Source organism: Rutidosis leptorrhynchoides, chromosome 7 (genome assembly GCF_046630445.1).
Source record: "Rutidosis leptorrhynchoides isolate AG116_Rl617_1_P2 chromosome 7, CSIRO_AGI_Rlap_v1, whole genome shotgun sequence".
Taxonomy (NCBI): domain Eukaryota; kingdom Viridiplantae; phylum Streptophyta; class Magnoliopsida; order Asterales; family Asteraceae; genus Rutidosis; species Rutidosis leptorrhynchoides.
Window position 1 is genome coordinate 98,017,432 of NC_092339.1, and position 26,130 is coordinate 98,043,561.

Genomic DNA, 26,130 nt, shown 5'->3' on the forward strand with positions numbered 1-26,130 from the left:
TAAATCACGTATGCAACTTATCTAGACAAGTCTGTTATCGTATTTATAGATGACGTCTTAACTTATTTAAGTAAAGAAGGAAAACGAACAACATCACCATCTTACGCTCGAACTTTTGAGAAAAGAGCAACTTTATACCAAATTCTCCGAGTGAGAATTTCTGTTGAACGAAGTCCAATTTTCTAGACCATAATGTTAATGGTCAAGGCATTACAATCAATCTCGAAATCAAGCCACATGTAATCAGGAAACTCTCCCCACTCAGACTTGTATTCGTAAAATCTTAGATCTCGTCTGTTATTACCGAAGATTCATTTCTGACTTTTCTCGTGTTACACGACTTTTAAACTCGTTAACTCACTAAGGAAAAAAAAAAAAAACTATAAACCTCTACGTGCCCGAATCTTGAGCGTGATTCTTCACACCAACATTCTAGTTAAATTCGTTATTTTGCACGAAGAAGTCGAATACTAAATTGTGGATCCGATCAATTTTCTCGTCATCACGTACCACACTACATACCTCTGATATTTCACCATTACCGTCTGATATTACTGGAATTTAAGATAACACACAATCCAACGATACTTCACTCTTCTTTGACTTAACGCCCTTGTGTTTCTGATAATCGGTCAACTATTATTCAACCCCGAACTATACAACTACGTGTACTACCTCGTTTCTCTTTCAGACTTCAACTTTTGACAACTAGAGGCACGTTATGGCAACCTCGAGATGTAAGCTCATCCTATTCAAAGTCCTCATTTCACTCCTATCCTCATCGCTCGCATTTCCGTTTAAGGAAACTCCTTGTAACATTTCTCCATGGATAGATAAACTCCTCATATTACATTAGTATTCGCCACGAGGGTGGATAGTCCTAACGAACATTTTTCGAACCCTAACTGACTTGTTCAAACATATCTTAAGAGATTCTATTCCAACACGGTGTATCTTCGTCATTTATCCTATATCGAAATACTCATTTCACTTCTAGCGTTACAAGAGACCTTGGGAACCCGCTTAGACACATGTACCGTGTATCCCCCACAAACAGACGAACCGAACAAACGAACGATTTACGTCTTCGAAAGACATGTTTCAAACTTGCATGGTCGCTTTTAGTTGATCCCTCATACTACGATAGTTACCGTTCTTGTACTAACGTCGCACTTCCGAAACCCTATATGACCGCAAATGTCATACCCCTATTCGTTGGACCAACGCATGTGGCAAACAAACACCGAAATCTGAACTACATCAGGAAACAACAATTGAGATCGTTCAAGTCCGAGAAGGGCTCGAGATGACCCGTAGTCGCCAGAAGAGTTATACCAAACTTAGATGAAAACCTCACAAATCCCAGTGTGTAACCGCATAATATTGAGAAACCGCACCTTGGAAAGGTGTAATCCATTTTGGGAAATCGAGGAAGGCTATATCCGCAATATCGAACCTTTTGAAACCTTGGGGCGTATTGGAACCGCTTCCTACCGTTTAGAACTTCCGACTAAATTAAGTTTCCGTTTACCCTACATTTCGTGTAACAAACTTAGAAACGTGTCATGCGGAACAGGAATGTGCAATCCTTTTAGATGCACCAACTATTGATGACAAACTCCTCTTCATGGGAAAACTGGTTGAAATCATGGATCGTGAAATCGAACTTCAATACAACGTAACACCCCGACTATCCGGATTCGTGGAATGTCCAAGAAAGTACCTTCACTCATTCGTAGAGTTACTACTCTAAGTCTCGAGTAAGAGATATCGACTACTACTTCCAACTAAATTTCGGGACGAAATTTCTTTTGAGGTGTGGATAATGTAACATCCCGCATTTTTCCGTTAAATTATTTTTAACGCCGTCTTTTTCTTTTTAGATAATATTCCTCGTATCTAGATTCGTAACCTCCGTTAGCTAACATTCTAAATATTCTCGTTATCGGATTTTAATACGCGTTTTAAAATATTCCGTTTAGGTATTTTCCGCACCCGACTACAAACTCGAGGGACTAAAATTGACACGGGGCAAACTAGTTGACTAGGTCACCTAGTCCACCCCAATCACCACCATTCAACCATCTCCCTCTCTCTCTCTTTCTCTCTAGCAAGAACACACACACAAACACCCAATTCAATCATTCATCATCTAAATTCGATCTAGGAGGCTTACAACAAAACAAATTACATATTCGTGATCCTCTCTTCATCCTCTTCGTTTTGGTACCAACTTCATCTCATTTGGGTAACTTTCTAAAATCACTAGATTTTGTGTTCTTGATGTTTTTAACTTATAAAGGTGTTAATTAGTGTCTATGGCTCAAGTCTAACATGAATATATGATTTATATGCTCGATCTCGTTGTTTTAGTGTAACTAGCATGAACTTGAATTTTGGTGTGTTATTCTTGAATTTTGGATGATCATATGTTGTTAGATGTTAAAAGTTGATGTTTTAATTGTGTTACTAGCATCACTAGCTTCAATTTGATGTGTAGGTTGCCTTAGAAAAACTTCATGAACTTGATTATTGATTTTGGTGAATTTGGGTTAGGGTTTGATGAACTTGAAATGGACTTTTGATGCATTGAATGCCATGGATTATTATTGGTAAGTGTTTAGTTGGATTGTATGCTTGATTACCTTCGAAACGGCATATCATTCATGTAAATTGGTTGCCCGAATCATAAAATGCGTTTTTGGAACTTGAACTTTGATTATGAACGTTTAATTACGGTTTTTGGTTGTTGTAAGTGGAAGTTTGATTGATGAATTGTGTTTAGTTGCATTCTACGTCAAAAGAGCTTTCCAACGATACAAGGTGCGAGTCCTAAGTGTTAGCGGTTTGTGTTTTATGCACAAAAAGGTTTTGGATTGAGACTTGAACATTTGGGACTGGCCAGGCACCAGCACCCGGCCTTTGCCGCGGCGCGGCCCTTTCCTGTCGCGGCGCGACATATAAGGGGGTCAGGTTCTGACCTCCATGTCCAAAATACGAAAAATGTTTGGCATACTACGGACCTCCGATTCACATGAGACTTGTTCTAACATGCTTATATATGAATAAAAACCTCAGAAAAATAGTTCGGGACCCGACCCGAACGTGTTGACTTTCGTTGACTTTGACCGACCAAAGTTTGACTTTTAATCAAACTTAATCAAATATTTGTGCAATCGTTCTAACATGTTTTTATACTTGTACCTTGCATGAAACATGACAATTTGATTCACATGCTATTATTAATCGAGTCGTATTGAGCCATAGGACTAATTGAACATCTTTGACCGTTTTGTGTTTACCGTTATTGATATAACCTATATGTTTAGGTCAAGACTAGCTTTGTCTTTGCACGCGTTTACTTGTCGAAGTACTTTATTAACTCTTGCACTCAAGGTGAGATCATAGTCCCACTTTTAATCACTTTTATTCTTTACATCGTGGGCTGAGAAACACATACATTTCACACTTATTTACTTTTCATGCTTTTACATTGTGAACAAATACGAATACAAGGATGCATACGAGTTTGAACAAAAGTCCTCAATCCAATTATCATTAGTTCCACTTGCAGGGTGTAAGTGTAAGCGTGTAATTATGTTGTGTGGCCATACGGGTTTAACAAACCCTCATTCAGACGGTTCGCTACCGTTAGTGAATGAAATATAATTTCAACAATGTATAGTGTAAGTTCTAACACTAAATTCAAAATTCAGAGGGAAGATTCGGTTAAGCCTTGATAATTGGGTGCTCGTGATACAAATACTATTTTGGAATGTGAACGATTCTGGTTGAACAATTCTTAAAGAACCTTGTGGTTCAATACAATTTACTTACTAAACCTATGATTTCACCAACGTTTTCGTTGACAGATTTCTATGTTTTTCTCAGGTCTTGCACGATATGTGATACATGCTTCCGCTCATTATTTGATACTTGCATTGGATGTCGAGTATACATGCTTTTCATGGAGCGTCTTTTGACTTTACTTTAAACCGTGTCGCCTAGATTTCATTTATACTTATAACCTTGTAACTTAACTTTTGGTTGAACAATTCTTGAAATCTTTGAAACAATCTTTATTTTGAAATGAAGGCGACATATTTTGGTCAAACGTTATCTTAAAGACTTATAATCAGGTAATGGGACCCACGTAGCCGACGCCGTCACTTGACGATTTGTCGGGGTCGCTACAATAAATATTCATTAAAAATTTATAAAAATGTTAAAACTTTCGATAATATGGATCTTACTGTCAAATTCATCATTTCATATATACTAGTAAAATGACCCGTGAAATCACGGGTTTGTTTAAACGAAATAATTTAGTGACATGTTTTAGGTATTAAGTGAATGTAAATACTAAAGTCATTTATTTTAATGACTCGTTTGACTAAGAAACTTGTCGTTGTTTTTACAAATATTTAGAGGCATGTATTTTCGCATACATATGTAACGTGATTAATTTCGTAAAAAAAAATCCATATTTGAATATTAATAATATAATAATTATAATTATTATATTAAAGGTATATAATAATAATAAAGTTCGCTCAAAGTTGAGTATTTTTATATTTTTAATAATAATAATAATTATTAGTAATAATAAATGTCTTTTAAATTTTTTTAGAAAATTAAAATTACAATTTATGAGAGAATAGTATTTTCTTTTATAAAAGATTTCGTATTACTTTTTTAATTAAATTAATATATAATTATGACATCATCATTTTGAAAATTAAAGGGTAATTAGTTTAATGATGACATCATCATTTTAGAGCTTTATATGACTATATAGATAGATACTTCCTTGCAGGCCAATTCGATGAACACCCATGAAATTCACTAAATATCAACGTGTTGTTTTGTATGCTAAATAATAAAAGCTATTTAGTTTTATGTCTACAACATAACTTAATATGTTTGCAATTCTAAGAAGTATATTTATAAATCTGTGAATTTATAACACTTGAAGTCAGTATTTATAAATATACAAACATTGAGTTGTAGCTCAACTGGTAGTGGTCTGCCTCTCTTAACGAGAGGTCAGGAGTTCGACTCAGCTGGCTACAACATTGCACTAAATGTTATCCCTGACCCGAAGTATCCACACATGTTGCCTTTCACTTAGTGCTCAGTCACCGGGGAGGGGGGTATTACCGGCCATGTCCTCGTATTGGTTCGGATTTCCTCCAGGGCAGTAGTTGGGAACTGGTTATACAATGTTATCCCTGACCTGAAGTATCCACCTAGGTTGCCTTTCGCTTAGTGCTCGGGCAGCGGGGAGGGGGTATTACCAGGGGCGGACCTACATGGTTCCGACTGGTAGCACGTGCAACCACTCAAATACGCAATCCAGTGGGAAAAAATCGAGTTTTACCTAGCGCTACCAGTGAACCAGGGGCGGATCCAGTATGAGGCAGGCAGGGTCAGCTGCCTCGACGACTTAACTTTGATTTTCATATATTTATAAGTAACTTTTGTGTAATTAACTGTCTATGTTATAAGTTTTAGAGGGATCACCTGTTTGGTTTTAATGGAGTTTTCGTAGAAGTTTTTTGGGAGTAAGGAGATGACAAAATGGGGATGCAGGAGAAAAAGGAGAGGTTGTGAGTAGTACTCGCCAAGGTTGCAAAATTCGCTATTCGGGGATTAATCGGTCGGGGCTTTGGAATGAGTAATCGGTAATTCGGAGATTAATCGAGGATTAATCGGATTGTACTTTATATATTTAAATATTAAATTTCATAAATTATATGCGTAAATATAGAAAAAAAATCATAAACATAAACATAAGATATAACGTAATTGACTAAATATATTCATTTTATTCAAAAACTCTAAATTTTTAATTTAAATTCATATTAAATTGTTGATCAATTTTGACTTTGATCGAATTTGATTACCAAATTCGATTTTGACCCATTAATCGACTTTGACCGATTAATTAAACAGATTTTAATAAAACGGAACGAATTTCTCTTGAAAATGATTAATCGGGGAATAATCGGCTAGTAATTAGGTTTTATACAACAGTGGTACTCGTAACTCGTTTTCATTTATTAAACATTTACTCAAAATTCTTTAAAATTGTTTATTATAAGCCCTCTAGCTTAAATTGTTGTCATTTTAACTCTACATACAAATATAAAGTTCATATCTCATATCAATGGAATACCAAAGTAAAACTGTTACTGTAGATAACTTAATAACGAATTTTATAAAGTAAAAAAATAAAAAGTTAAGCTTTAAACTTTAAAAAATACATACTAAAAAAACTACTCCGTACTACTTAGGGAAAATAATAATAACATTATGAATGTTAATGTTTTTAAAATATGTTATGGATCATAGCTGATTTGAGGCAAACCAAAAATACATACTGGCCTATTAAATACTGGCGAAAAGTAAATACTGCGCTGTTAATCAATATCAATATTGAAGTTTTCGTTTTACAATATACTAAGCCCCCCGGTACTCTAATCCTAATTGCGAATTGCGCCTCTAAAAATAAGTCATTCAGTGGGAATTTTTTTGAGTTTAATTAGTGACACCACTGACTACAATATCTAGATTCGCCACTGGGTATTACCGGCCATGTCCTCAGATTAGTCCGAATTTCCTCCAGGTTAGTAGTTGAGAGGGAGTTATACAATTATAAGAGATGAACGCGTGGATGGTTAAATTATCCTGAATGATTTTAAACTGATGTCAAAAAAAAAAAAAAAAAAAAAAAATGAAGCATACAGTCACTAAATGTGCGCATACATAAATAACAAACAACAATATTCTCTAAGACTAAAACTAACGCAGCGTCAATTTTGATCCGTCATCCTACTTGGCAACATGTTTGACGCCCTTGACGCCCCTAACGCGGCGTCAAAATTTGACGCCCGGGGCGTCAGTCGGATATTTGACAGAAGTGTTAAATTTGATTCAGCCAGTCAGATTTCGCCACATATTTTTATACATCACTCATTCACAAATTTAACCCTTAAATTTAACACTCCTCTTTATTTAACTTCATCTCTTGACCTTGCCACCAGTGGCGATTCTAGGATCAAAACCCAATGGGGTCCCAGAAAATTATTTGATAACTTTCTTCCACAAAATATTGAATGTGTCGGGTCAAGTCGGGTCGGGTCACACCCAAAACACAAACATAAAATTGAATTGAATAATACTCGCAAAATATAAGGTTGTTCATATGCAGTAGCAATTAATGACACATACAGTAGCAATTTTAAAGTAGCAATGTCCTATATAGTAGCAATTTTAAAATATTATTTTATCTAATGACTATAGTAGCAATTTTACAGAAGCAATTTTAAATTGCAATTTTATAACTTATTATCAATATGAATCGCATAACATTAACGTTAACTGTAAAATTGCAGTTTCACCTTACTTTAAAAAAAGAATAAGTTAGGTAGTTATGAGTGATGATATTAGGGATTCATATACAATAACTATTACAAATATATTTACCATTACACATACATCTTACTTGCAACCATATAATGCATTCACCATGAGTATTTACAATAAAACATGTATATCTCAACATAAAAATTGCACGTAATTTGTCATAATATAGGTTTGATAGTAAATTTAACAAATTTGTTCATTCTTAGACAAACATTACACATTCAGGTGGAAGAATTATAAATTATGTCATGTTATATTATGCTTTTGTTTTCATTATATCTTTAAAAATTAAAAATATTGTAAGATTTCTTAAATATCAAATAGATATCAATTAACCTGCTTAATTCACTGGATATGAATATAGATTGATCAACTAAATTTAAATGGATATGGATGAACAAAAACTAAATGGATATAGATATGGATTCACGCCCTCACCCGATCCATATCCAATCCATTGACATCCCTAGGATGAAGGATTGAAGATAGAACCGTAAAAAATTGTGATGTAGAAGGAAGTAAAAAAGAATTAAAGTTGGAATTGGACAAGGGTATTCAATGGCTCATACTATAAAAATTATATCATAATTGGGTTAATTTCAAACTCTTTAGTAGTTCAAACTATTAACTATAATCTCTAAAAAGTTATGAGGTCCCATTATTATATTTAGTGGTGTCCTATACGTAAAAATTATAAAATTTGTGATAAATTTCGAAAAACTAGTGGTGTCACGGACCCCGCGGGTCTTAACTTAAAGTCGCCACTGCTTGGCACATCACCAAAAAGTACATTACTTGCTTTTGACGTCACGCTAACCGTCTAAAACATCAAGTTTCAATCGAAGAAAAATACAAAGACCCGTGGTCAATTCCTGTCAAAAAATCAGACACGTTTATATTAATACAAAACAACTACTGTAGATATACAATACAATTATAAATACACAGGCCGGAGTGGATCTTCAATTCTCCATCTCATTTCATTTTCACATTTATTCGTCCGGCGTTTTTCTCACGCCGGCACCGTCAAATTAATCCCCAATTTTCCTCTTTTTACCTCTAAAATAAAATGCAACTACCAAACTCAACAACCAAATACTCACCGGAATTCAAACAATAAACAATTCAACTTTATCGTCTCAGCTCTTCGCTCACCTTCTCTGCAATCCTTCCGTAAGCCCTAATTGAATTTTACTAATCCTACATTCTTCAATTTTGTCTTTGATCCGTCTTACCTTTGCTCTTATTATTCAGCTGTACGGTGTCGTTTCACTTTAATCATTTATCTTCAGTTTATGCCTTTACTTCTACGAATTCATGTTCAATTTGTTCATCTTTTTAATCTGATTTATGATTTGCTTGTTAGGTAAAATGATTATGTTTAAAAGTTTAGGGCTTTTTTATTAATAAAAAATTAGGGTTACTTAATTAGTTAGTTAGCTACATACATTAAGCATCTTATATATTGATTTGCATTTGTTGAATGGCTAATCTATTAGCTAGTATCATCAAACTGACTACCAGACTCACCATGTATAAGGTAATAATAATGCACATTCTGTTTTATCATATGAATAAATTCCCTCTTTTAGAAAACAAAAAGTAAGATGAATATGGAAGTAAGTTATACATTGACTTTTGATGAATCTAGGTTATAAAAATACAAGTGAGGATTCTTTAAATTATCTTAATTTATGCCCATACATGATTAGGTACCTCTATTTCGTGCTAACAAGATGTTGTAGATAAAATGAATTGTATCTAAAGTATGCAATAGTACTGCTTCTTAATTCTTGTCTTTTTAGTGCAACCAGCATCTTCCAACTCGGCTTTTGTGAAAGATGAAAGCTTTCACCTCTTTCGTTTCATGTATGGTTTGCTGATTGTATCTGCTAACATAGAATACACCAACTTTTAGAAATGGTGACTCAAGTTTTGAGTTGTTAGATGTTTATATACTGTCATGTATGCTTCTACTCTACAATATGGAAGTTAAAACTAATATATAGTATCTAAACTAAGTATAAAGCTACATGTTTTTTTAAACATAATATATGCTGTTAAGTTATTAATCTCTGTTAGATGCAAGTTTTCTCTCCCTGCTTATGTCGTACTAAACAAGGATACTAAATATTGCAGGAACGGTTTTACTTAGCATGATATTTTAGTTTCGCCTTTATTTGAAGGAATGGTAAGTTCTTATATCTATGTTATTATCTATTGCCCCACAATAAAAATTAAAAAATGACATTTTTTGGTGTTTTTTTTTTTTGTTTTGTTTTGTTTTGTTTTGGTAAAGGATCATAATCACTTAACTATAAAGACATTCATGGCCATTATGGCCGAACGGGATGCTGCAATTCAAGAAAGGAACTTAGCACTAGACGAAAGAAAACGCGCGTTTTCCGAGCGTGACTTAGCGTTGTTACAACGTGACGCTGCTCTTGCGCAACGTAATTCCGCTATTCAAGAACGAGATGAAGCCATCGCCACCCTTAAATATCAAGGTAATTTCTTCAACGAAAATAATATCACATCGACCTCTGAATTACCCGAAAACATATGTGGTTCAAAACGTGGTTTTAACGATCAAGAAATGTATCAAATGTTTGAAATGCACGAAGATAAAGAGCTAATGAACACCGAGCATAAAAAGGTAATGAAGAAAGCTAAATCACAATCACCAAAAATCAAACTTAGTACAAAAAAGGAAAGATCCAATGATGAACAACAACTTGAAACATGGAAAGATCAATTGGGATTAAACCAAGTGAGTTTCGATGAGTCATCGATGCCGGTTCCGGTTTGTTCTTGTACAGGTGTACCACAACCGTGTTACAGGTGGGGTAACGGTGGGTGGCAGTCGGCTTGTTGTACAACAACCATCTCAATGTATCCGTTACCTCCAGTACCCGATAAGCGATATTCAAGAATTGGTGGTAGAAAAATGAGTGGAGGTGCGTTTACCAAATTGCTGACTAGACTTTCGTCTGAAGGTTATGACCTTTCGGGCCCGGTTGATTTGAAAGATCATTGGGCCAAACATGGTACTAATCGTTATAGCAGCTTAAAATAGCTTGCAGAATATATGTGGTATAGAGATGATTATGATGATGATGATGATGATGATAACAGTATTTCAGGTCTAACAGTTGCTGAAGTCAAAAGTTGACTATTTGTGTTGTTACTGACATTATGTTTTGTACAAGACGTTATAAAGAGGAAAAAGGTCTGTGGGAAAGGGATATGATGGGGGCGTTTATGTTGCATCTTTTGGAACAAGAATCATGAAAATGTGAACTCTATTTAGATCTAAAATTGAAGTATAATTTGTTTAAGTCATTCTGTGTTTGTGTTGAATTATTCTTACATTTTAGGCTCTATAACTTTCCTCATTGTTCATTCTATCAGTAAATGAACTTGGGTTCTTGTGTGGTGATCCCTGAAGTCTCCGTTAACCATTTACCATTCTCTGAAGTTGCTCCCTATCCAACAAAATGGCATTCGTTCGCGTGCACATGGGGGGCCCACTTCCTATTAATTTTCATCCGTACATTTGATATTTTCAAACAGTTTTTGATAGATTCACACACTTTTGTTGATACTTTACAATAATGTTTTTCTCTTCAATAAATTGTACTACGTAACAAAAAACTTGTGTAGCATGTTATTAAAGGCAGTTTAGTAAATCTATGTGGATTTGTTAAGAAATTGTTTAGAAATATCAACTCCCATACATTAGCCGTTTGATTAAAAATGATTTTAAAAAGGCAATGAATTCATGACGGTTTGGTTTTATTTTCTTAAATCAATTAATTTATAATTTATACTGTACAAATACACATACAGCTTCAATCTTTTTTTCTCACCCAATCTATATACTTTCAATCTAAAAAATTATCAAAATAGATCCTTTTATAAATTTTGTGAGTGTCTAAGTGATGAACCCGATCATAATTTAATTGAAGGCAGATACAACGTGATTGACTACAGATTGACGTAGTCGAAATGTTAGATTTATTAGACAAAGATGTCGCCAAGATTTCTCGTAGAAAAATTAAAAAGGTGACAATTACGAAGAGATCGTTTTGCTGCCGAGCAACATTTGTGGAACAACTCTTTTTCGAGAATTCAACTATTCATGCTGATTATTTTAGAATGTTAGTTTTTTTTTTCTTAAGGCAAGATTTTTATTTTTACTAATAAGAGAAGAAATTAACTAGCATGAAGCTAACAAATACAAAGAACCACGAACAAACATGTCTTCGAACCACGAAAACCAATTCGAATGTCGGTTTCGAATGAGTATTGAGCAGGTCATTATTTCTCTAAATATGTGTAAGTATTACATATTACGTTGAAGAACTGTTACCGTCTTATTTTGTTTTTGTACAACGATATGATACTATGAGCCAACTAGATTTTAAGAAATGTGTAAATTGTATTCTCATAAGAAATGTGTGAATCGTACGGAGTACTTTTTTGTGTGACTATTTTTTCATAAGAAATGTGTGAATCGTACGGAGTACTTGTTTGTGTGACTATTTTTTCATAAGAAATGTGTGAATCGTATATTTATTTACATTTACATTATAAAATAAAAGTGTCTTTTAACACAAAATAACACAAAATAAAAACACACTATATTGTTTTTGTCTTTGCTAAATTAGCATTCCGGCCGGAGAAAATAACAAGGGGTCTGGTACAAGTTAATTTCATCTTCTGGTATAACGAATACACACACCATGGGCTCATCGGAATCGACTCTTTTAAATTCTAAGGTAACCTTAATTAACCTAATTTACATCCAACAAATTAATTAAAAACTGAATTATTATAATCACTTTAATTATTATTGTTTTTGTTTGTTATGTGAACAAGAGTGAAGATGGAATCACCACTGTCTCGGAACGATTCGAAGATGCGGACCCCGTCCTAGAAAAACTTCGATCCCTTCAAATTGTTAAGTTTTTTTCATTGCTTCAGTTCCATTCAATTAACCAGCAAGTTATTTAAGATTATTATAACAAATTAAAGTTGTTCAAAGGTGGATCCATGATTTTTTTTACCTGTTCAAAACTTTGAAAATTTTAGTTATAAACAATTTTAATAATAAGATGATTAATCATAGACAATGATTGTTGCATTCTTTCCATCCCAACAAAGCCCAATCGAAGCCAATTAGTGTAGGGTTAATGTGGAGATTGAATAATATATGTAGTAGTTGTGTGTTTTTGTACGAGGTATCTCTTAATTTCAGTATTAAGTTGAGTATTTCAACACTGTGGCTTCGGCATGAAAGATTGTAGTGTGCCTAATGAGAGAAGATGCACATTGCAATCTTCATGTCAAGTTACGAAGCCGAAATACTCAACTTAATAATGAAATTCAGAGATAACTCCATACAAGCACACATGGTTTTAAAAAACGTTCGAGGCGTACGCCTCGAGGCGCCCCTCAGTGCGTTTTTCGATTTTTCCGTTTCAAAACGTACGCCTCAAAGTCTAATTAAAACGTACGCCTCAAATGAGAGAGGCGGTGCGATTTTTTACGCCTCACTGGTTACAAAGAAAACGTACGCCTCATGAAAAATAGCGGGAAAATGGAAGATCAGGATGAGCTGAATAGATGGGAGAAGGACTATACTTACCGGGTTAAAACGTCGAAGAAGTTGCAGTGGAGATGAAGAAGGACGTATAGAGAAGCCATTGAAGAGATACAGATGAAAGATGAAAATAATAGACGGAAGAGACGAACCTAGTGAAAATAAAATACAAAAGTAGCGCTGAGTTAATTTAGGGTTTTATTCCCTTTTTATTGTCACTCAACTTGCATAAAACCTCCCTCAAATTTTTATTGTCATACATTTTAACCTCTCAAGTTTAATTTGCATTTCAACCTCATTATTAAATATTCAACAAATACAACTTAACCCTTCCATTTATAAATATTTTATTTAAATAAATTAGAATATTTATTTATATATTTATATTTATATTTATATATAGTATAGTGAACTTATAATTTTTTATGTATATTTTAAACTCCGCCTCGAACGTACGCCTCTGTTCGCCTCGAGGCGTACGCCTCGCCTCAAAGATGGGAAACACCTCGAGGCGCGTTTCCGTTTTTTTAAACCTTGCAAGCACACGCAAACTCCTATATATATTATTCACATTCCAGATTGACCATACACTAATTGGGCTTTAATTGGGCATTGTTGGGCTGAAAGGAAGGTAACGAGCTATTCTCTATCAATTAACTTTAAATACAAGTACACTAAGAAAATATTCATTCGTCTGTGCCGGACACCAATAAGTTGCTTTAGATCATTGTACTGTGCAACACTATAAAACACATTTAGTAGTGTATGACTAAAAATGGCGGTACTGATCACCTACTATTAAACCGTTAATTCTTTGTAGTAATGTTGTTTCACAATAGAAGTGATTCAAATAATGCTTGAGCAGGCAACCCCAATATTGACATCTGCATCGACTGAAAGCAGCTCGACAGATATTTTGGTCAGAAAACAATCAACTTCTTCTGATGAAGGTATAATAAGCTTTCATAAATTGAGCCGATAAGTGAAGTTTTAGTAAATTTGGTATTAAAGCTTGATACTTTACATATCGACAATTTTACAAATGAAAAACTTTATACTTCAGTGAAATTTATAGTAAATTTGGTATAGGTATTGTAGATCCGAAGGTGATACTGGAACTATTCTCAACATACCAACAATTTCAAGAAAAGCAGACTCAGAACATTTACAAAAGACAGGTTCGCCTTTTATATGACTGAGAAAAATGTTTGATCAATTTCCTTTTTTTCAAAAGGAAAATCTTCTAATGTTTTAAGTCAACCATGGTATTTAAGAGTTGGTTAACATCAAAACTGCTGTATTATTCTTCTGGCTTTGTATTTCATAGCGCGGTTATGGGTAATATCTGCAGGAAGAAATAGAAAACAAGATAGAACTTGCTGATGCTTTGGCACTAAAACTTCATCAACGATATAATTACTCTGTTTCGGCAATGAAGACAACATCTACTCACCTATTTGGAGGTATCTTACTTGGCGTATATAATTGTTGTTATATATATGATGTTGTCCCATTTCATTTCTTGAGGCATTGCATGATAAAAATGATAATGATATCCTATAAAAGTGAGGTGATATATCTAGTAGCAGACTTGCTAGCTGAAATAAATAATTATATTAAGGCCGCTCCTCAATCAGTTGTATTTACTTTATGTATATTTTAGGCATCCGGAAGTTTCAAATCCAAAATAACTACAAAATATCTAATAAGAGGAAAACGCTGAGTAATGAAATGATCATTTGCACTTTTCTTCATCAGATTTACGAAATTCAGTTCACTTCTGTGCTATAGATATCTGATTTGTATTTCAACTCTCTTTAGGTAGAGGTTGTTTGGAATTTTTGTGAGAAAAATGGATCATTTGTCCACTTTTTTGTCTAGGATGTTTGCACTCTGATTCTGTTTTTGTTAAACATTTCACTCAGTGTGTGTGTGTATATATATATATATATATATATATATATATATATATATATATATATATATATATATATAGTGACGCATCGTATACGAGTAGGATGGTTGAAGTGGAGGGCTGCGAAAGGGGGAAAGGGGTGTTGTGCGACAAGAAGGTCCCCTTTAAGCTAAAAGGGAAATTCTTCAAGGTGGCAATCAGACCAGCCATGTTGTACGGATCGGAGTGTTGGCCAATGACGAAGGCCCAAGAGAGGAGAATGGAGGTGGCAGAAATGAGAATGCTTAGATGGACGTATGGTAAGACCATGCTAGATATGATACCAAATGGAGTTTTTAGGGAGAAATTGGAAGTTGGGAACGTCATCAACAAACTTAGGGAAGGACGACTTAGATGGTTTGGGCATGTTAGGAGGCGCCCACTTTTAGCCCCGGTTAGGAGAGTCGAGACCCTCGCCGTTGGCGGCGTAAGGAGAAGGGGTAGACCTAGACGTAGGATGGAGGATAGATTGAAGCTGGACATGAAAGAGCTTCTACTGACGGAGGACATGACTTCTGATAGGAGCCTGTGGAGGAGTAGAATTGGAATAATTGGGTTTTTTTTTTTTTTTTTTTTTTTTTTTTTTTTTTTTTTCAATGTGTATTATACATTTATTATACAACTACATATATAACTATAACTAGTTATTCTATAGCTACACTATATATAACCCTCCACATAGTATATATGTACCTGTATCTATTTATATGTATTTAGACTATATATATGTACCGCTGCATATGTTGGTTACCTATATATGTACCTATGTATCTATGTAACATGTATTGGTGTATGTATGTTTGTCTGTCTTGTTTCTGTGTACCTAAGTATATATATCTACGAATGTATCTATATGTATATATGTTTAAGCATGAGTTTTTTTTATCCATGCTCATGTGTGGTGCGTGTGTATATATATATATATATATGTATTTATTTTGTTTGTCTGTATGTTTACTTGATTTTAAATGGTTTTGTGCTCTGTATGATCCATGCTATTTGCCCTACTGTTGTGCATTACTGCTTTATGTGTTCTCTTTTTTGGTTACTGTGTATGGTTGCTTCTTGCTAGGAGCACATAACTCTTACAGGTACGTATCTTTTGCCCTATCTTTTCGTTTTTATGAGCACTTCTGGCCGGAGGTCCGTTTGGAAGCAATCTCTTTTGCTCTAGAGTAGAGGGAGGGACGACCTTATCTAGGCGCGGGTTCTATACCCGCGGGTGGAGTAGTGACTTCCTTCTAATCTAGGGTACGAGGAATGATTGTCTACACCCACCTCTCCCATACCCCACTTTTGTGGGATTGGGTATTGTTGTTGTTGTTGTTGTTGTTAATCAGGAGGGAAGCACTTTTTTTGGGGGAAGTAATTTTTTTTTTTTGTTTTTTTTGAATTTTTTTTTCAAACATTAAGATCACATGAAAATATGAACATTTAAAAAAGACAATTTGTGATAAATGTTATTATTTTGGCGGGAAAACGCTCGAAGAAATAAATGATAACATGAATCATATGTAATGTTTTAATTAAAGTTTGTTTTTTAAGGGGTTAGAAATTAGGATTTAGAAATTAGGGTTTAGGGTTTAGAAATTAAGGTTTATATTGAATTTTTAACACGAACGGTTTAGGGTTTAGGGACTAAACCCTAAACCCCAAACTCTAAATCGGGCTAAATTTTGGAAAAAAACTTCACATAAGATGATAAAAAAACGATGAATAAAAACTTCAATCGAAACATTACTTGTTATCATTTATTTATTCGAGCGTTTTTTCGTCAAAATAATAACATTCATCACAAAGTGTCTTTTTTAAATATTCATATTTTCATGTGATCTTAATGTTTGAAAAAAAAAAAATTTCAAAAAAAAAAAACGAAAAAAATTACTTCCCCCAAAAAAGTGCTTCCCTCTTGATGTTGACCATATATATATATATATATATATATATATATATATATATATATATATATATATATATATATATATCCTATAAATTTTGAAATTATCGTATTAGTCGATTGTAGGTCTAGTTTGATATTGGGCTCTATGGTCAATATGTAATGTAATTATGGTTGTAATTTATTCTTAAAAGTGTGAATAATCTATTACGTAAATGTTGTTTTTATAATGTTATCAATCAATAATAGTCAAGATTAATATATGTATATTTGTATACATTTTTACGAGATTTTACAAGAAAATTCTAGAAATGTGCGAGAAAATCCGAGATACCGAGAAATGAGTGAGAAAATCCGAGAAATCATGGTTTTGACCAAGTTTGACCCCGTTGACCAAGAAATCTCGGATGAACATCTCGTCTCGACTGCCTTCCAAAAACAAGCTCTCAGGGAGAAATCAGGAGATTTACAACACGGGCCTGGCCTAACTCTAAATGTCATTGTAGACGTGATCTTCTTACTCAATCTTCTTGTTATGTTTCATAGTCCCTCCATAAAGCTTCCCATCTATATACACATCATGGTTCGAAATTGCTAATGCTCGTGCAAATAATTCCTCTCCATATCATAATGTTAAGTATTCCATCCTCCATTGCAAATTAGCTTAATGGGCTTAACCCTCGAGTACTTAGAGCAATTTAGTGGGCTGAATTGTGATCCACACGGTGTTTGAGCGTGAGGGTGTAAGGGTGCAAACCAAAGTCCCACATCGGTCATGGGATAAAACAAATGTATGTATATAAGTCTAAGGGGAAGTCCCTCTATCACCAATTGATTTTAGAAAAGGATGGACTCTTGGGCTTATATTGCAGGACATTGTGTTTGGGCTATGCGATCTTTACAAGTGGTATCAGAGCTGGGCCATAGCCCCGATGTGGTGGACTGCGCAGTAGGGCGCACCCCTGAGCGCACGCAGCAACGTGGCGCACCCCTCGGTCTTCAGCAGCGATGAGTGGACCCAGCTCTCGTTCGAGGGGACCCTGACACGATGAGTTGATCCTGGAAGCCTTATATCGAAATCTCCCTGCTAACCCACCAGGTTGAGAGTTCTGAGTTGGCGGTGGTAAAGGTTGGATCTGGACTATCGTTGGAGGGGAGGCCTAGATGGACTTAGGTTTGAGGGGAGGTTTGTAAGGGTGCAAACCAAAGTTCCACATCGGTCATGGGATAAAACAAATGTATGTATATAAGTCTAAGGGGAAGTCCCTCTATCACCAATTGATTTTAGAAAAGGATAGACTCTTAGGCTTATATTGCAGGACATTGTGTTTGGGCTATGCGATCCTTACAGAGGGGTGATCCGTTCCCAGGGGAAAGAAAAGTACATTCACCGTCACAATTTTTTATTTTTTATTTTTTTTTCCTTTAGGCTCCATGCGTGCCGATTTGTAATACTATAAACTACCCTAGGCAAATACAAACATCTTAATTTACTTTGGCAACAACGTAGACCGGTAGACATTACGTTCATGAAATAGGTAAAACGCTTATGCATGTGCAACATAGCGAAGGCTCTGACAATGAGTCATTTACCTAATTCTTGAAGGTAACATACAAAGCTCCTTGTTTCCTTGTTTTTAAAGATGATGTATGTGTTTGCCTTGAGATAGTCGATTATATTGCAAATAGGCTCGTATTCAACCTTAAGAGGAAATGTGACTTTTGTGAAGGAATGGACAATATCCATTGTTTCCGGGGACGGTTTTCCACTCACGCTCAAATTTTATGTGGACCACAAGTCAACCCACTCACTAGCTTTAAGTGCGCGGGGATTGAGCTCGTTGATTTTATTTTCAATGGAAGATGGAGTGTTGAAACCTTATCATATGAGCTAGATTGTCACCTGAAACTCATTGCACACTTAGGTTTCATCATACTCTAATAATATATATTACCTTAGTATCGTAGGAGCATTGCAATATCTAACCTTCACGAGACCTGACATTTCCTACGTGATTCAACATATATATCTTCATATACACGATCCGAAAGAGGAACATAAATATGGATGCCCTTAGGTGGATTCTTAGACACATTTATGGTCCCAAAACCCATGGACTTCAACTATACAATGCAAACTGTATTATCTTCTACACTGGTGTGCTTGGGGGTTGCCCCGACACATGTAGATCGAATTAGGCTGTTGTGTCCTTCTCAGAATAACTGGTTCTCTTGGTCTTTTAAACGCAAGAGTACTATTTGAAGTTTAGTGACGAAGCATAATAATACTAGGTGTACCTAATGTTGTATCAAAAGCACCTTGGCTTCACTTCCTTCTTCTCGAATTGCACCGTTCACTACAAAAAGTTAGCAAGTTACCTTTGTTTATCGACAATGTAAGGGTTATATATCTTGCCGCCAATCCTTTTAACATCAATGCACTAAACAAAATGATAAGAGTTTATCTATAACATGGTGAGCCTAATCTAAAGGGCGTTGCAGTCGTCATACTTCACTTCATCTTTTTGTTAAGCTTCTTGATCCCTCTCCAAAACTTCTCTCTACTAACACAAACCGGATTACTAATGGCCATGACAATCTTGCTCCATCTTATAAGGTTTAAGCATTTCATCCTCAGTTACAATAAAATTAGCAGGCTCAACTCTCGAGCCCAAGCTCTTGGAGCTAGTGAATAAGGTTGACATGTGGCCTACACAATGGGAAGTTGTCCCCGTTTCGGTCACAACATAAATTGTTCATTCACCTTCCGTGAGCCAAACATGCCCATTTTTTTGGGTAATAGTCAACATCATGTTAAGGAGAGGAGGGGAGAGTTCAACCGCCCTAAATCAACCAGAACAGCCTATCGGATTGAGAGTTATTACTTATATCTTAAAGGTAACATTTACTAGTTGCCAACGTGCTACCAGATATGGGATTGAGGGGTATATTAACCATCCGTAAGTGTAGTCAGATATGGATATATATAATGTCAATTATAATGTGATTATGGCTGTAATCCATTCCTAAAGTGTAGGATAGTTTGTTACCTAATTGTTGTGTTTATATTATTATATAGATCAATATACTGTAGAAATTGATATGAAGTATTTCAAACATGATTAGTAGTGCTATAATTCTAGTCTCTATTGTATTTGATTAGTACTGCATAGCTCTTGGTTGGATGTTCTAGAAAAATATTAAAAATGTATTGCAATTGATATGAAATATCTCAAACATGATTATTACTGCTATAATTATAATCTATTATTACAGTTGAACTTTTCAAACAACTATTCAGATCACAATTCTGCTTTCAGTTGACGCATTACAGGTTGAACTTGGGGAGCTAAAAGGAAGACTAACTGAAGTGATGAGCAATTGTGATAGTTTATGCAACAGAATCGGTGCCGGAGGGCCTGAACCACTTCGCTCATCGGTCAAGCCATTTGCAGCTGCAGCTGCTGATTTAAAAGCAGCCACAAGCTCTTCTACTTTACATGGTGCATCGTTACAACCTAAGCATGATCCATAGATCGGCGTATAGCATTTTTTTCTTTCTTTAATTGTTTGTTGTACAGTCGATATTTACTGGTTGTTTCAACTCATATTTCATGACATAAAAATAGTATCATAGTTACAACTGGAAAATTATTTATTAGCCCAGTTTAAGCAATTTTAGGTAGCGTTTGGTTTGTTGGTCACGAACAACTGGACTCAAATGTTTAATAATAGAACGGAATAGGATGGTAATTGTTCATATTGTTTTATTGAATGTAAATGCATAATGTTTATTGTATACAATGTTAATAGTGTGAGTATCTTGTACATAATGTTTTATTGAATGTCGATATAAATAACGTTTCTGTCACCTAACAGATTGCTCTGATTTATATAAACCAACTAGTTTTATGAGTCCGTGCGTTGCACGGCATTTATATAAATTAGTAGTCGATAACGTTTATATTGATACTTATCAAATGTATAATACAATTACAACAAAAAATCCTTTATTACTGATAACATTTGTATCGAAAACATGTAATTAATATTAACGCATAGATTATGAGCCCGCTCGTTAGAATCATTTAAATTCAATTGACAAATAATCTACCGAGTATAAAAGACCTAACATGAGCCCCTAAAAAGTTGTTTTAACATCGATCATTAAGAATAATATTTTTTGTACGTCTCTAATTGTAGATGTTTTTAGTACAATATAATTCCATTATATCACAATTTCAAATGAAGCAAAACAAACATATATCTAATTTATTTATTTACATATATACTAGCCACCACCCCAACTCCAGTCGTTTATCCCCACCTCTCAAACAAAATTTGCCAAAACGACACCCCAAAAAAAAAAAAAAAAAAAAAACCTCCAACTTTGAACAATTTTCAAGTTCAACCCTCAGGGTTGCAAAATGCAAATTTATTATTTAAATTAAAAAATCTTAACCACATTTCACCTATATTTTCAACGGGATATATCTTTCCACTCGTCTCGCGTCAAATTTTTTTGAACCCACCGTTCAACTCAAAAAAAAATTACGATCACAACGGGACTAACTATACCCGAAACGAACACTTCTAAAAAAAACGCTCAATATCTCGGACTATATTCAACACATATACACACCTACAATACGTTCCGTTAACTATGAATACGCAATCAAAACTCCACGCGGCAACGCGCGGGCCCACTTTACTAGTTATATATAAAGATTATCAATAATTATTTTAACTCCAATTGACATCATGAGCCAGTGAATTTATATAATATTCTAAAAATATTATATTAACGTAATTTGTTAAATTTATGCAAAAACTACAAATTAGTTTTATTTTATATAAAATATCATTGATAAATAATATTGTAATGTTAATAAAGGAAAAATTTATTTTATAATTTTTATTACAATAAAAAAATATTGTAAATGATTTTCAATATATGACCATTTATATAAATAAATATTATAAAAAAAATTATATTAAATCAATGTACCGTTTCAAATAATATTATTATTACTATTATTATATAAAACAATTTTATAATGATAATATATATATATATATATATATATATATATATATATATATATATATATATATATATATATATATATATATAATATATATATAATATAATATTTTATAGTAATATGATATAATATTTTGAGTAATGAAATCTGTATATTAAATTAAATTAGGAAATCTAATAATTCAATTAATATATGAAAATATTAATAGAGTGATATGTGACATTAATAAATGAGGAGTTAACACGTGGCAGAAATTAACTAGGAGTTGGTACGTGGATCATTATCATGCACTTTATATGTATAGAAAATATGTAATGAAACCTAGGTATGTATGTATGTAGATGCATAATGTTCAGTGGCGAGTTTATGTATATACCCGTGAGGTCAAAGGACACCACTAGTTTGAAATTTTTTAGTAGAAAATACCTTTTAAATTGTATAGGACACCACTAAATTTAAATGAAGGAACCTATAAAATTTTTAGATTTATAGTTTTTCTTTTAAAATGTACAGGACACTACTAAATTTAACTACTCGGACCCTATATATTTGTCAAATTCATGGTATTTTTAAGGAAAACTATCACTAAAAAAACATTCAAATATAATTGGTACCAATTTTTTTTTTCGGAACCCCATTTATTTATACTTCTGGAATCGCCACTGATAATGTTGCTGCATCCCATAATAATTTTCTATCAATCATCTGCTGATTTTGTGTGCTCACGTAACTTGTACTGATTTTATTATTATCTTTTTAATTTATAAATTGCTCTGCTTTATTTTTGTTATTTATTTATTTATCTTGTTGCTAGGTTAAATTACTTAGTTAGTCATTATGTATCTGTTTTTTGTTGTGAATGTAACCTTGACTTTAGAGTATTGTTTGTATTTGTTTTTGCTAAGGACTGACATTAAAGTATATCATGTGTTGTTAGTTGTTTCACTCCGTTGTAAATTGTAACAATAAATCAATAATATGTATGTCACTACTCACTAGTTGCATATACGCAAAGGGAGATGATACTCACACACTCAATATTGATCCATACACACCTAATTGACTATTATGTTCTTACTTACAATAATAGATGTTCAAGTACCAAGATAAATTTAAGGACATAATTGTAAGTTTAATGGTAAAATGTGTGTATGGATCAAAAACTGGTGTGTGAGTATCACCTCTCCCATACGCAAGCATGAGAGAATACAAAAATGTTTATCATGTCATGTAGTTTTATAAAACAAAACATATATAGAATAGAAGTAGATAAATTTAATGTAAAAAAAAAAAACAAATTTCAGTTACAACACCATTTGCAAAGTTAGTACTCCATAGTAATTTACTTGAAAACTTTGAGATTATAATGAACTAATGACCGTCCCTCGGGACATATTATACGGATCACTATATTGTTTATATAATTTATTCAATTATATTTATTTATTAAAATTCTAAAAAATACACCCAGTCACTAATACATATAAGTATACATGTAATTTTAATGTATATCCGTTATGGATATATACACATTGTTATTGGGTTGTGTTAGACAAACATCAACTTGCACCCATATGTTTCGTAATGTAGGGTTGCAGTTACCTTGTTCAAGGTATGATAATTGTCTAAATCATATATATAATACAGTATATATATATATACTAGCCTTTAAGAGCCCGTGCGTTGCACGACGGGCCTTAATAAGACTACGTATAAAATGTTAACAAACTTATTAAAAATTAACGAAACAACATCAATATAAAACATCACACTTCATATGAAAACAAACAATGTTTTTAATTCAACCATTGCATTCAAGTTCTTATAAGGGTTGTTGTAAAGATTAATAAATATAGAAAGCACGTTGCTTATAGTCGTAGGTGAATAACCAAGCACTCAACCAAACGTTTGAGATTAATACAATCTAAAGTATATAGTATGTGTCATAAAAATATGGTGATATTTCAATCTCTGATTGTTAAGTATAGAGTAATAAGTTGGTTATTAATCTGAATTTTGACTCGAGTTGACTTTTAGTCAATCATGAAAATTTTGATACTATGGATGTTATGTGTGATCATAATATAGAAACTATTTGTGATCATAATAAGGTGAAAATTATTGGAATTCCGATGGACTTTAATGGGTCAAAGTAACAGGTTAATTTATTTTTGAAGCAAGTGAAAGAATTAAAGTAGATATTACTGTGAAGTTTGATCGAAAGAGATAAATAGCATATTACTTAAGGACACAAGTAATGTTACATTAGAAATTGGTTACCAAATTGTCAACATTTCTTGGTTTTGGAACTTTGGTTTGTTTTGTGTGATATTATGACAAACAAATTGGTTGAATAAAAAAAGGTTATGTATGTCAATCTTGACTGGAGTTGACTTTTAGTCAATGATGAAACTTTGCAGATTATGATTTTTGAATGACAATGTAATACATTTTTTTTATTTTTTTTTCTGATAGGCAAGCCCCCAAGCACCCAACCACTCAACCCGTAGTAGTGTTTAATAACCAATGAGTATCTGACATATTTACAAACATAATTCAAATCAATCACATAAGGAAAACACTTGACATGCTACAGGAAAAAAGCATAACAAATACCTAGTTCCATAGGATAATAGGCAACTCATCAGCTGTTAAAATTTTTAGGCATGCAAATGCTTTGTAGATCAATCTTTAAATAAAAAAGCATGAACCATTGACATTTCCATCTAGTACTCATAATTCTTATTATGGTGAAATACAAAGTATATAGTGTAGGTGTAGTAAATAAAATCAAACATCATTCAATTTTGACTCACAAAATTACAACTTTTATTACACTAAAACAATTATAGCAGATTCAATTATCTCCTTTAATACCCGTATATTAGTCACATAAATTATTGTTTAAATATACTACAAACAACATGAAAGTAACTCAAGGGTTCAAACTGTTACAAAATGGTATCCATTTTAATTTGTCATTGTAACAATGAAAACGGTTCGACACCTTAGTCTGACCCGTCAAACATACATTGCAACTCTATAACAACAACATTACATGTTACTAACCTCTGTTTGATAGGCACGAAAACCCAATTTTAGCTTCATAGGACTTGCGTCATTATTAACTGACACCTGCATGTGCTAAAACAATAAGAAATATCAAGTTTTATCTATAAATCAACATTTATTCAAGTGTGTATATAACGTAAGTTGTGTAGAGTCAATATGTTTAGTGTACATATTAATTTGGAATGTAAATGACTTATTTAACACGTAACTAAATATAGAAGTACCTTCGGATCTTAACAGTTGAAGCGCCAAGTGACCGTTCTTTCAGAACATCCAGTATTTTCAAAAACATGAGATATCACAAAGGATGAAGTATGGGCAACTACAAATACATATGCAGATACAAATACAAAAACAAAGGTATTTGTATTAGATAAGATTGCCAAAAATCACTATGATAACAGTCTATATTTACTACAAATTATAGTACTTGATAGAACTTCTTACTGTTTAAAAGGTTTTTGGCCATTAAACTTATTTAAATGTAACATCCCGTTTCCCCCGAATGTAACTTAAGGTGCGTAATTATCCTCATGTACGTTTAATATTGTATCCGTGTTTGATTATGTTGAGTTAAGTGTTTAAAAATGTAGAAAATATTCAATCAGGCATGTTGTCGAGTTTTAAGTAGGTATATCGCGACCCAGTATGTCGCGTAATGCGACAAAGCGGGTTCAAACGCGATGATGTTCTGAGAACCCATCACAGTAGGTTTTTCGTGTTTTGGGTTGGTGTGTCGCGACCCAGTGTGTCGCGGATCGTGGCAAACTCTGTTCAAACGCGATGCCCCAAATTTCCTGGGTTCTGTTCAGATATCGCGTTTCAAAAAATAGTTATCGTGTTCTAGTGTCGCGTGTGTAGTGACCCAAAATTTTCCATGTTTATATATATATTAAATGAAATTGTTATTTACATGATTAAATGTTTCCAACATGTTAAGCAATCAAACTTGTTAAGACTTGATTAATTGAAATATGTTTTATATAGACAATTGACCACCCAAGTTGACCGGTGATTCACGAACGTTAAAACTTGTAAAAACTATATGATGACATATATATGGATATATATATATATATAGTTAACATGATACTATGATAAGTAAACATATCATTAAGTATATTAACAA

General features: G+C 33.4%; 1 protein-coding gene across 2 annotated transcripts; it reads left to right on the plus strand.

The window, feature by feature from the left end:
• Positions 1-8,392: 8,392 nt before the first annotated feature.
• Positions 8,393-10,540, plus strand: LOC139857660 (barley B recombinant-like protein D). 2 transcript variants are annotated; one of them, XM_071846485.1, is made up of 4 exons: positions 8,393-8,601; positions 9,568-9,619; positions 9,728-9,935; positions 10,053-10,540. In XM_071846485.1, exons 2-4 carry the CDS (start codon positions 9,617-9,619, stop codon positions 10,502-10,504), a joined length of 663 nt encoding a protein of 220 aa, XP_071702586.1. In that variant the 5' UTR covers positions 8,393-8,601; positions 9,568-9,616; the 3' UTR covers positions 10,505-10,540. The 2 variants fall into 2 exon arrangements, with proteins under 2 accessions (XP_071702586.1, XP_071702585.1); XM_071846484.1 differs by having other exon boundaries at positions 9,728-10,540.
• The last annotated feature ends 15,590 nt before the right edge of the window (positions 10,541-26,130 follow it).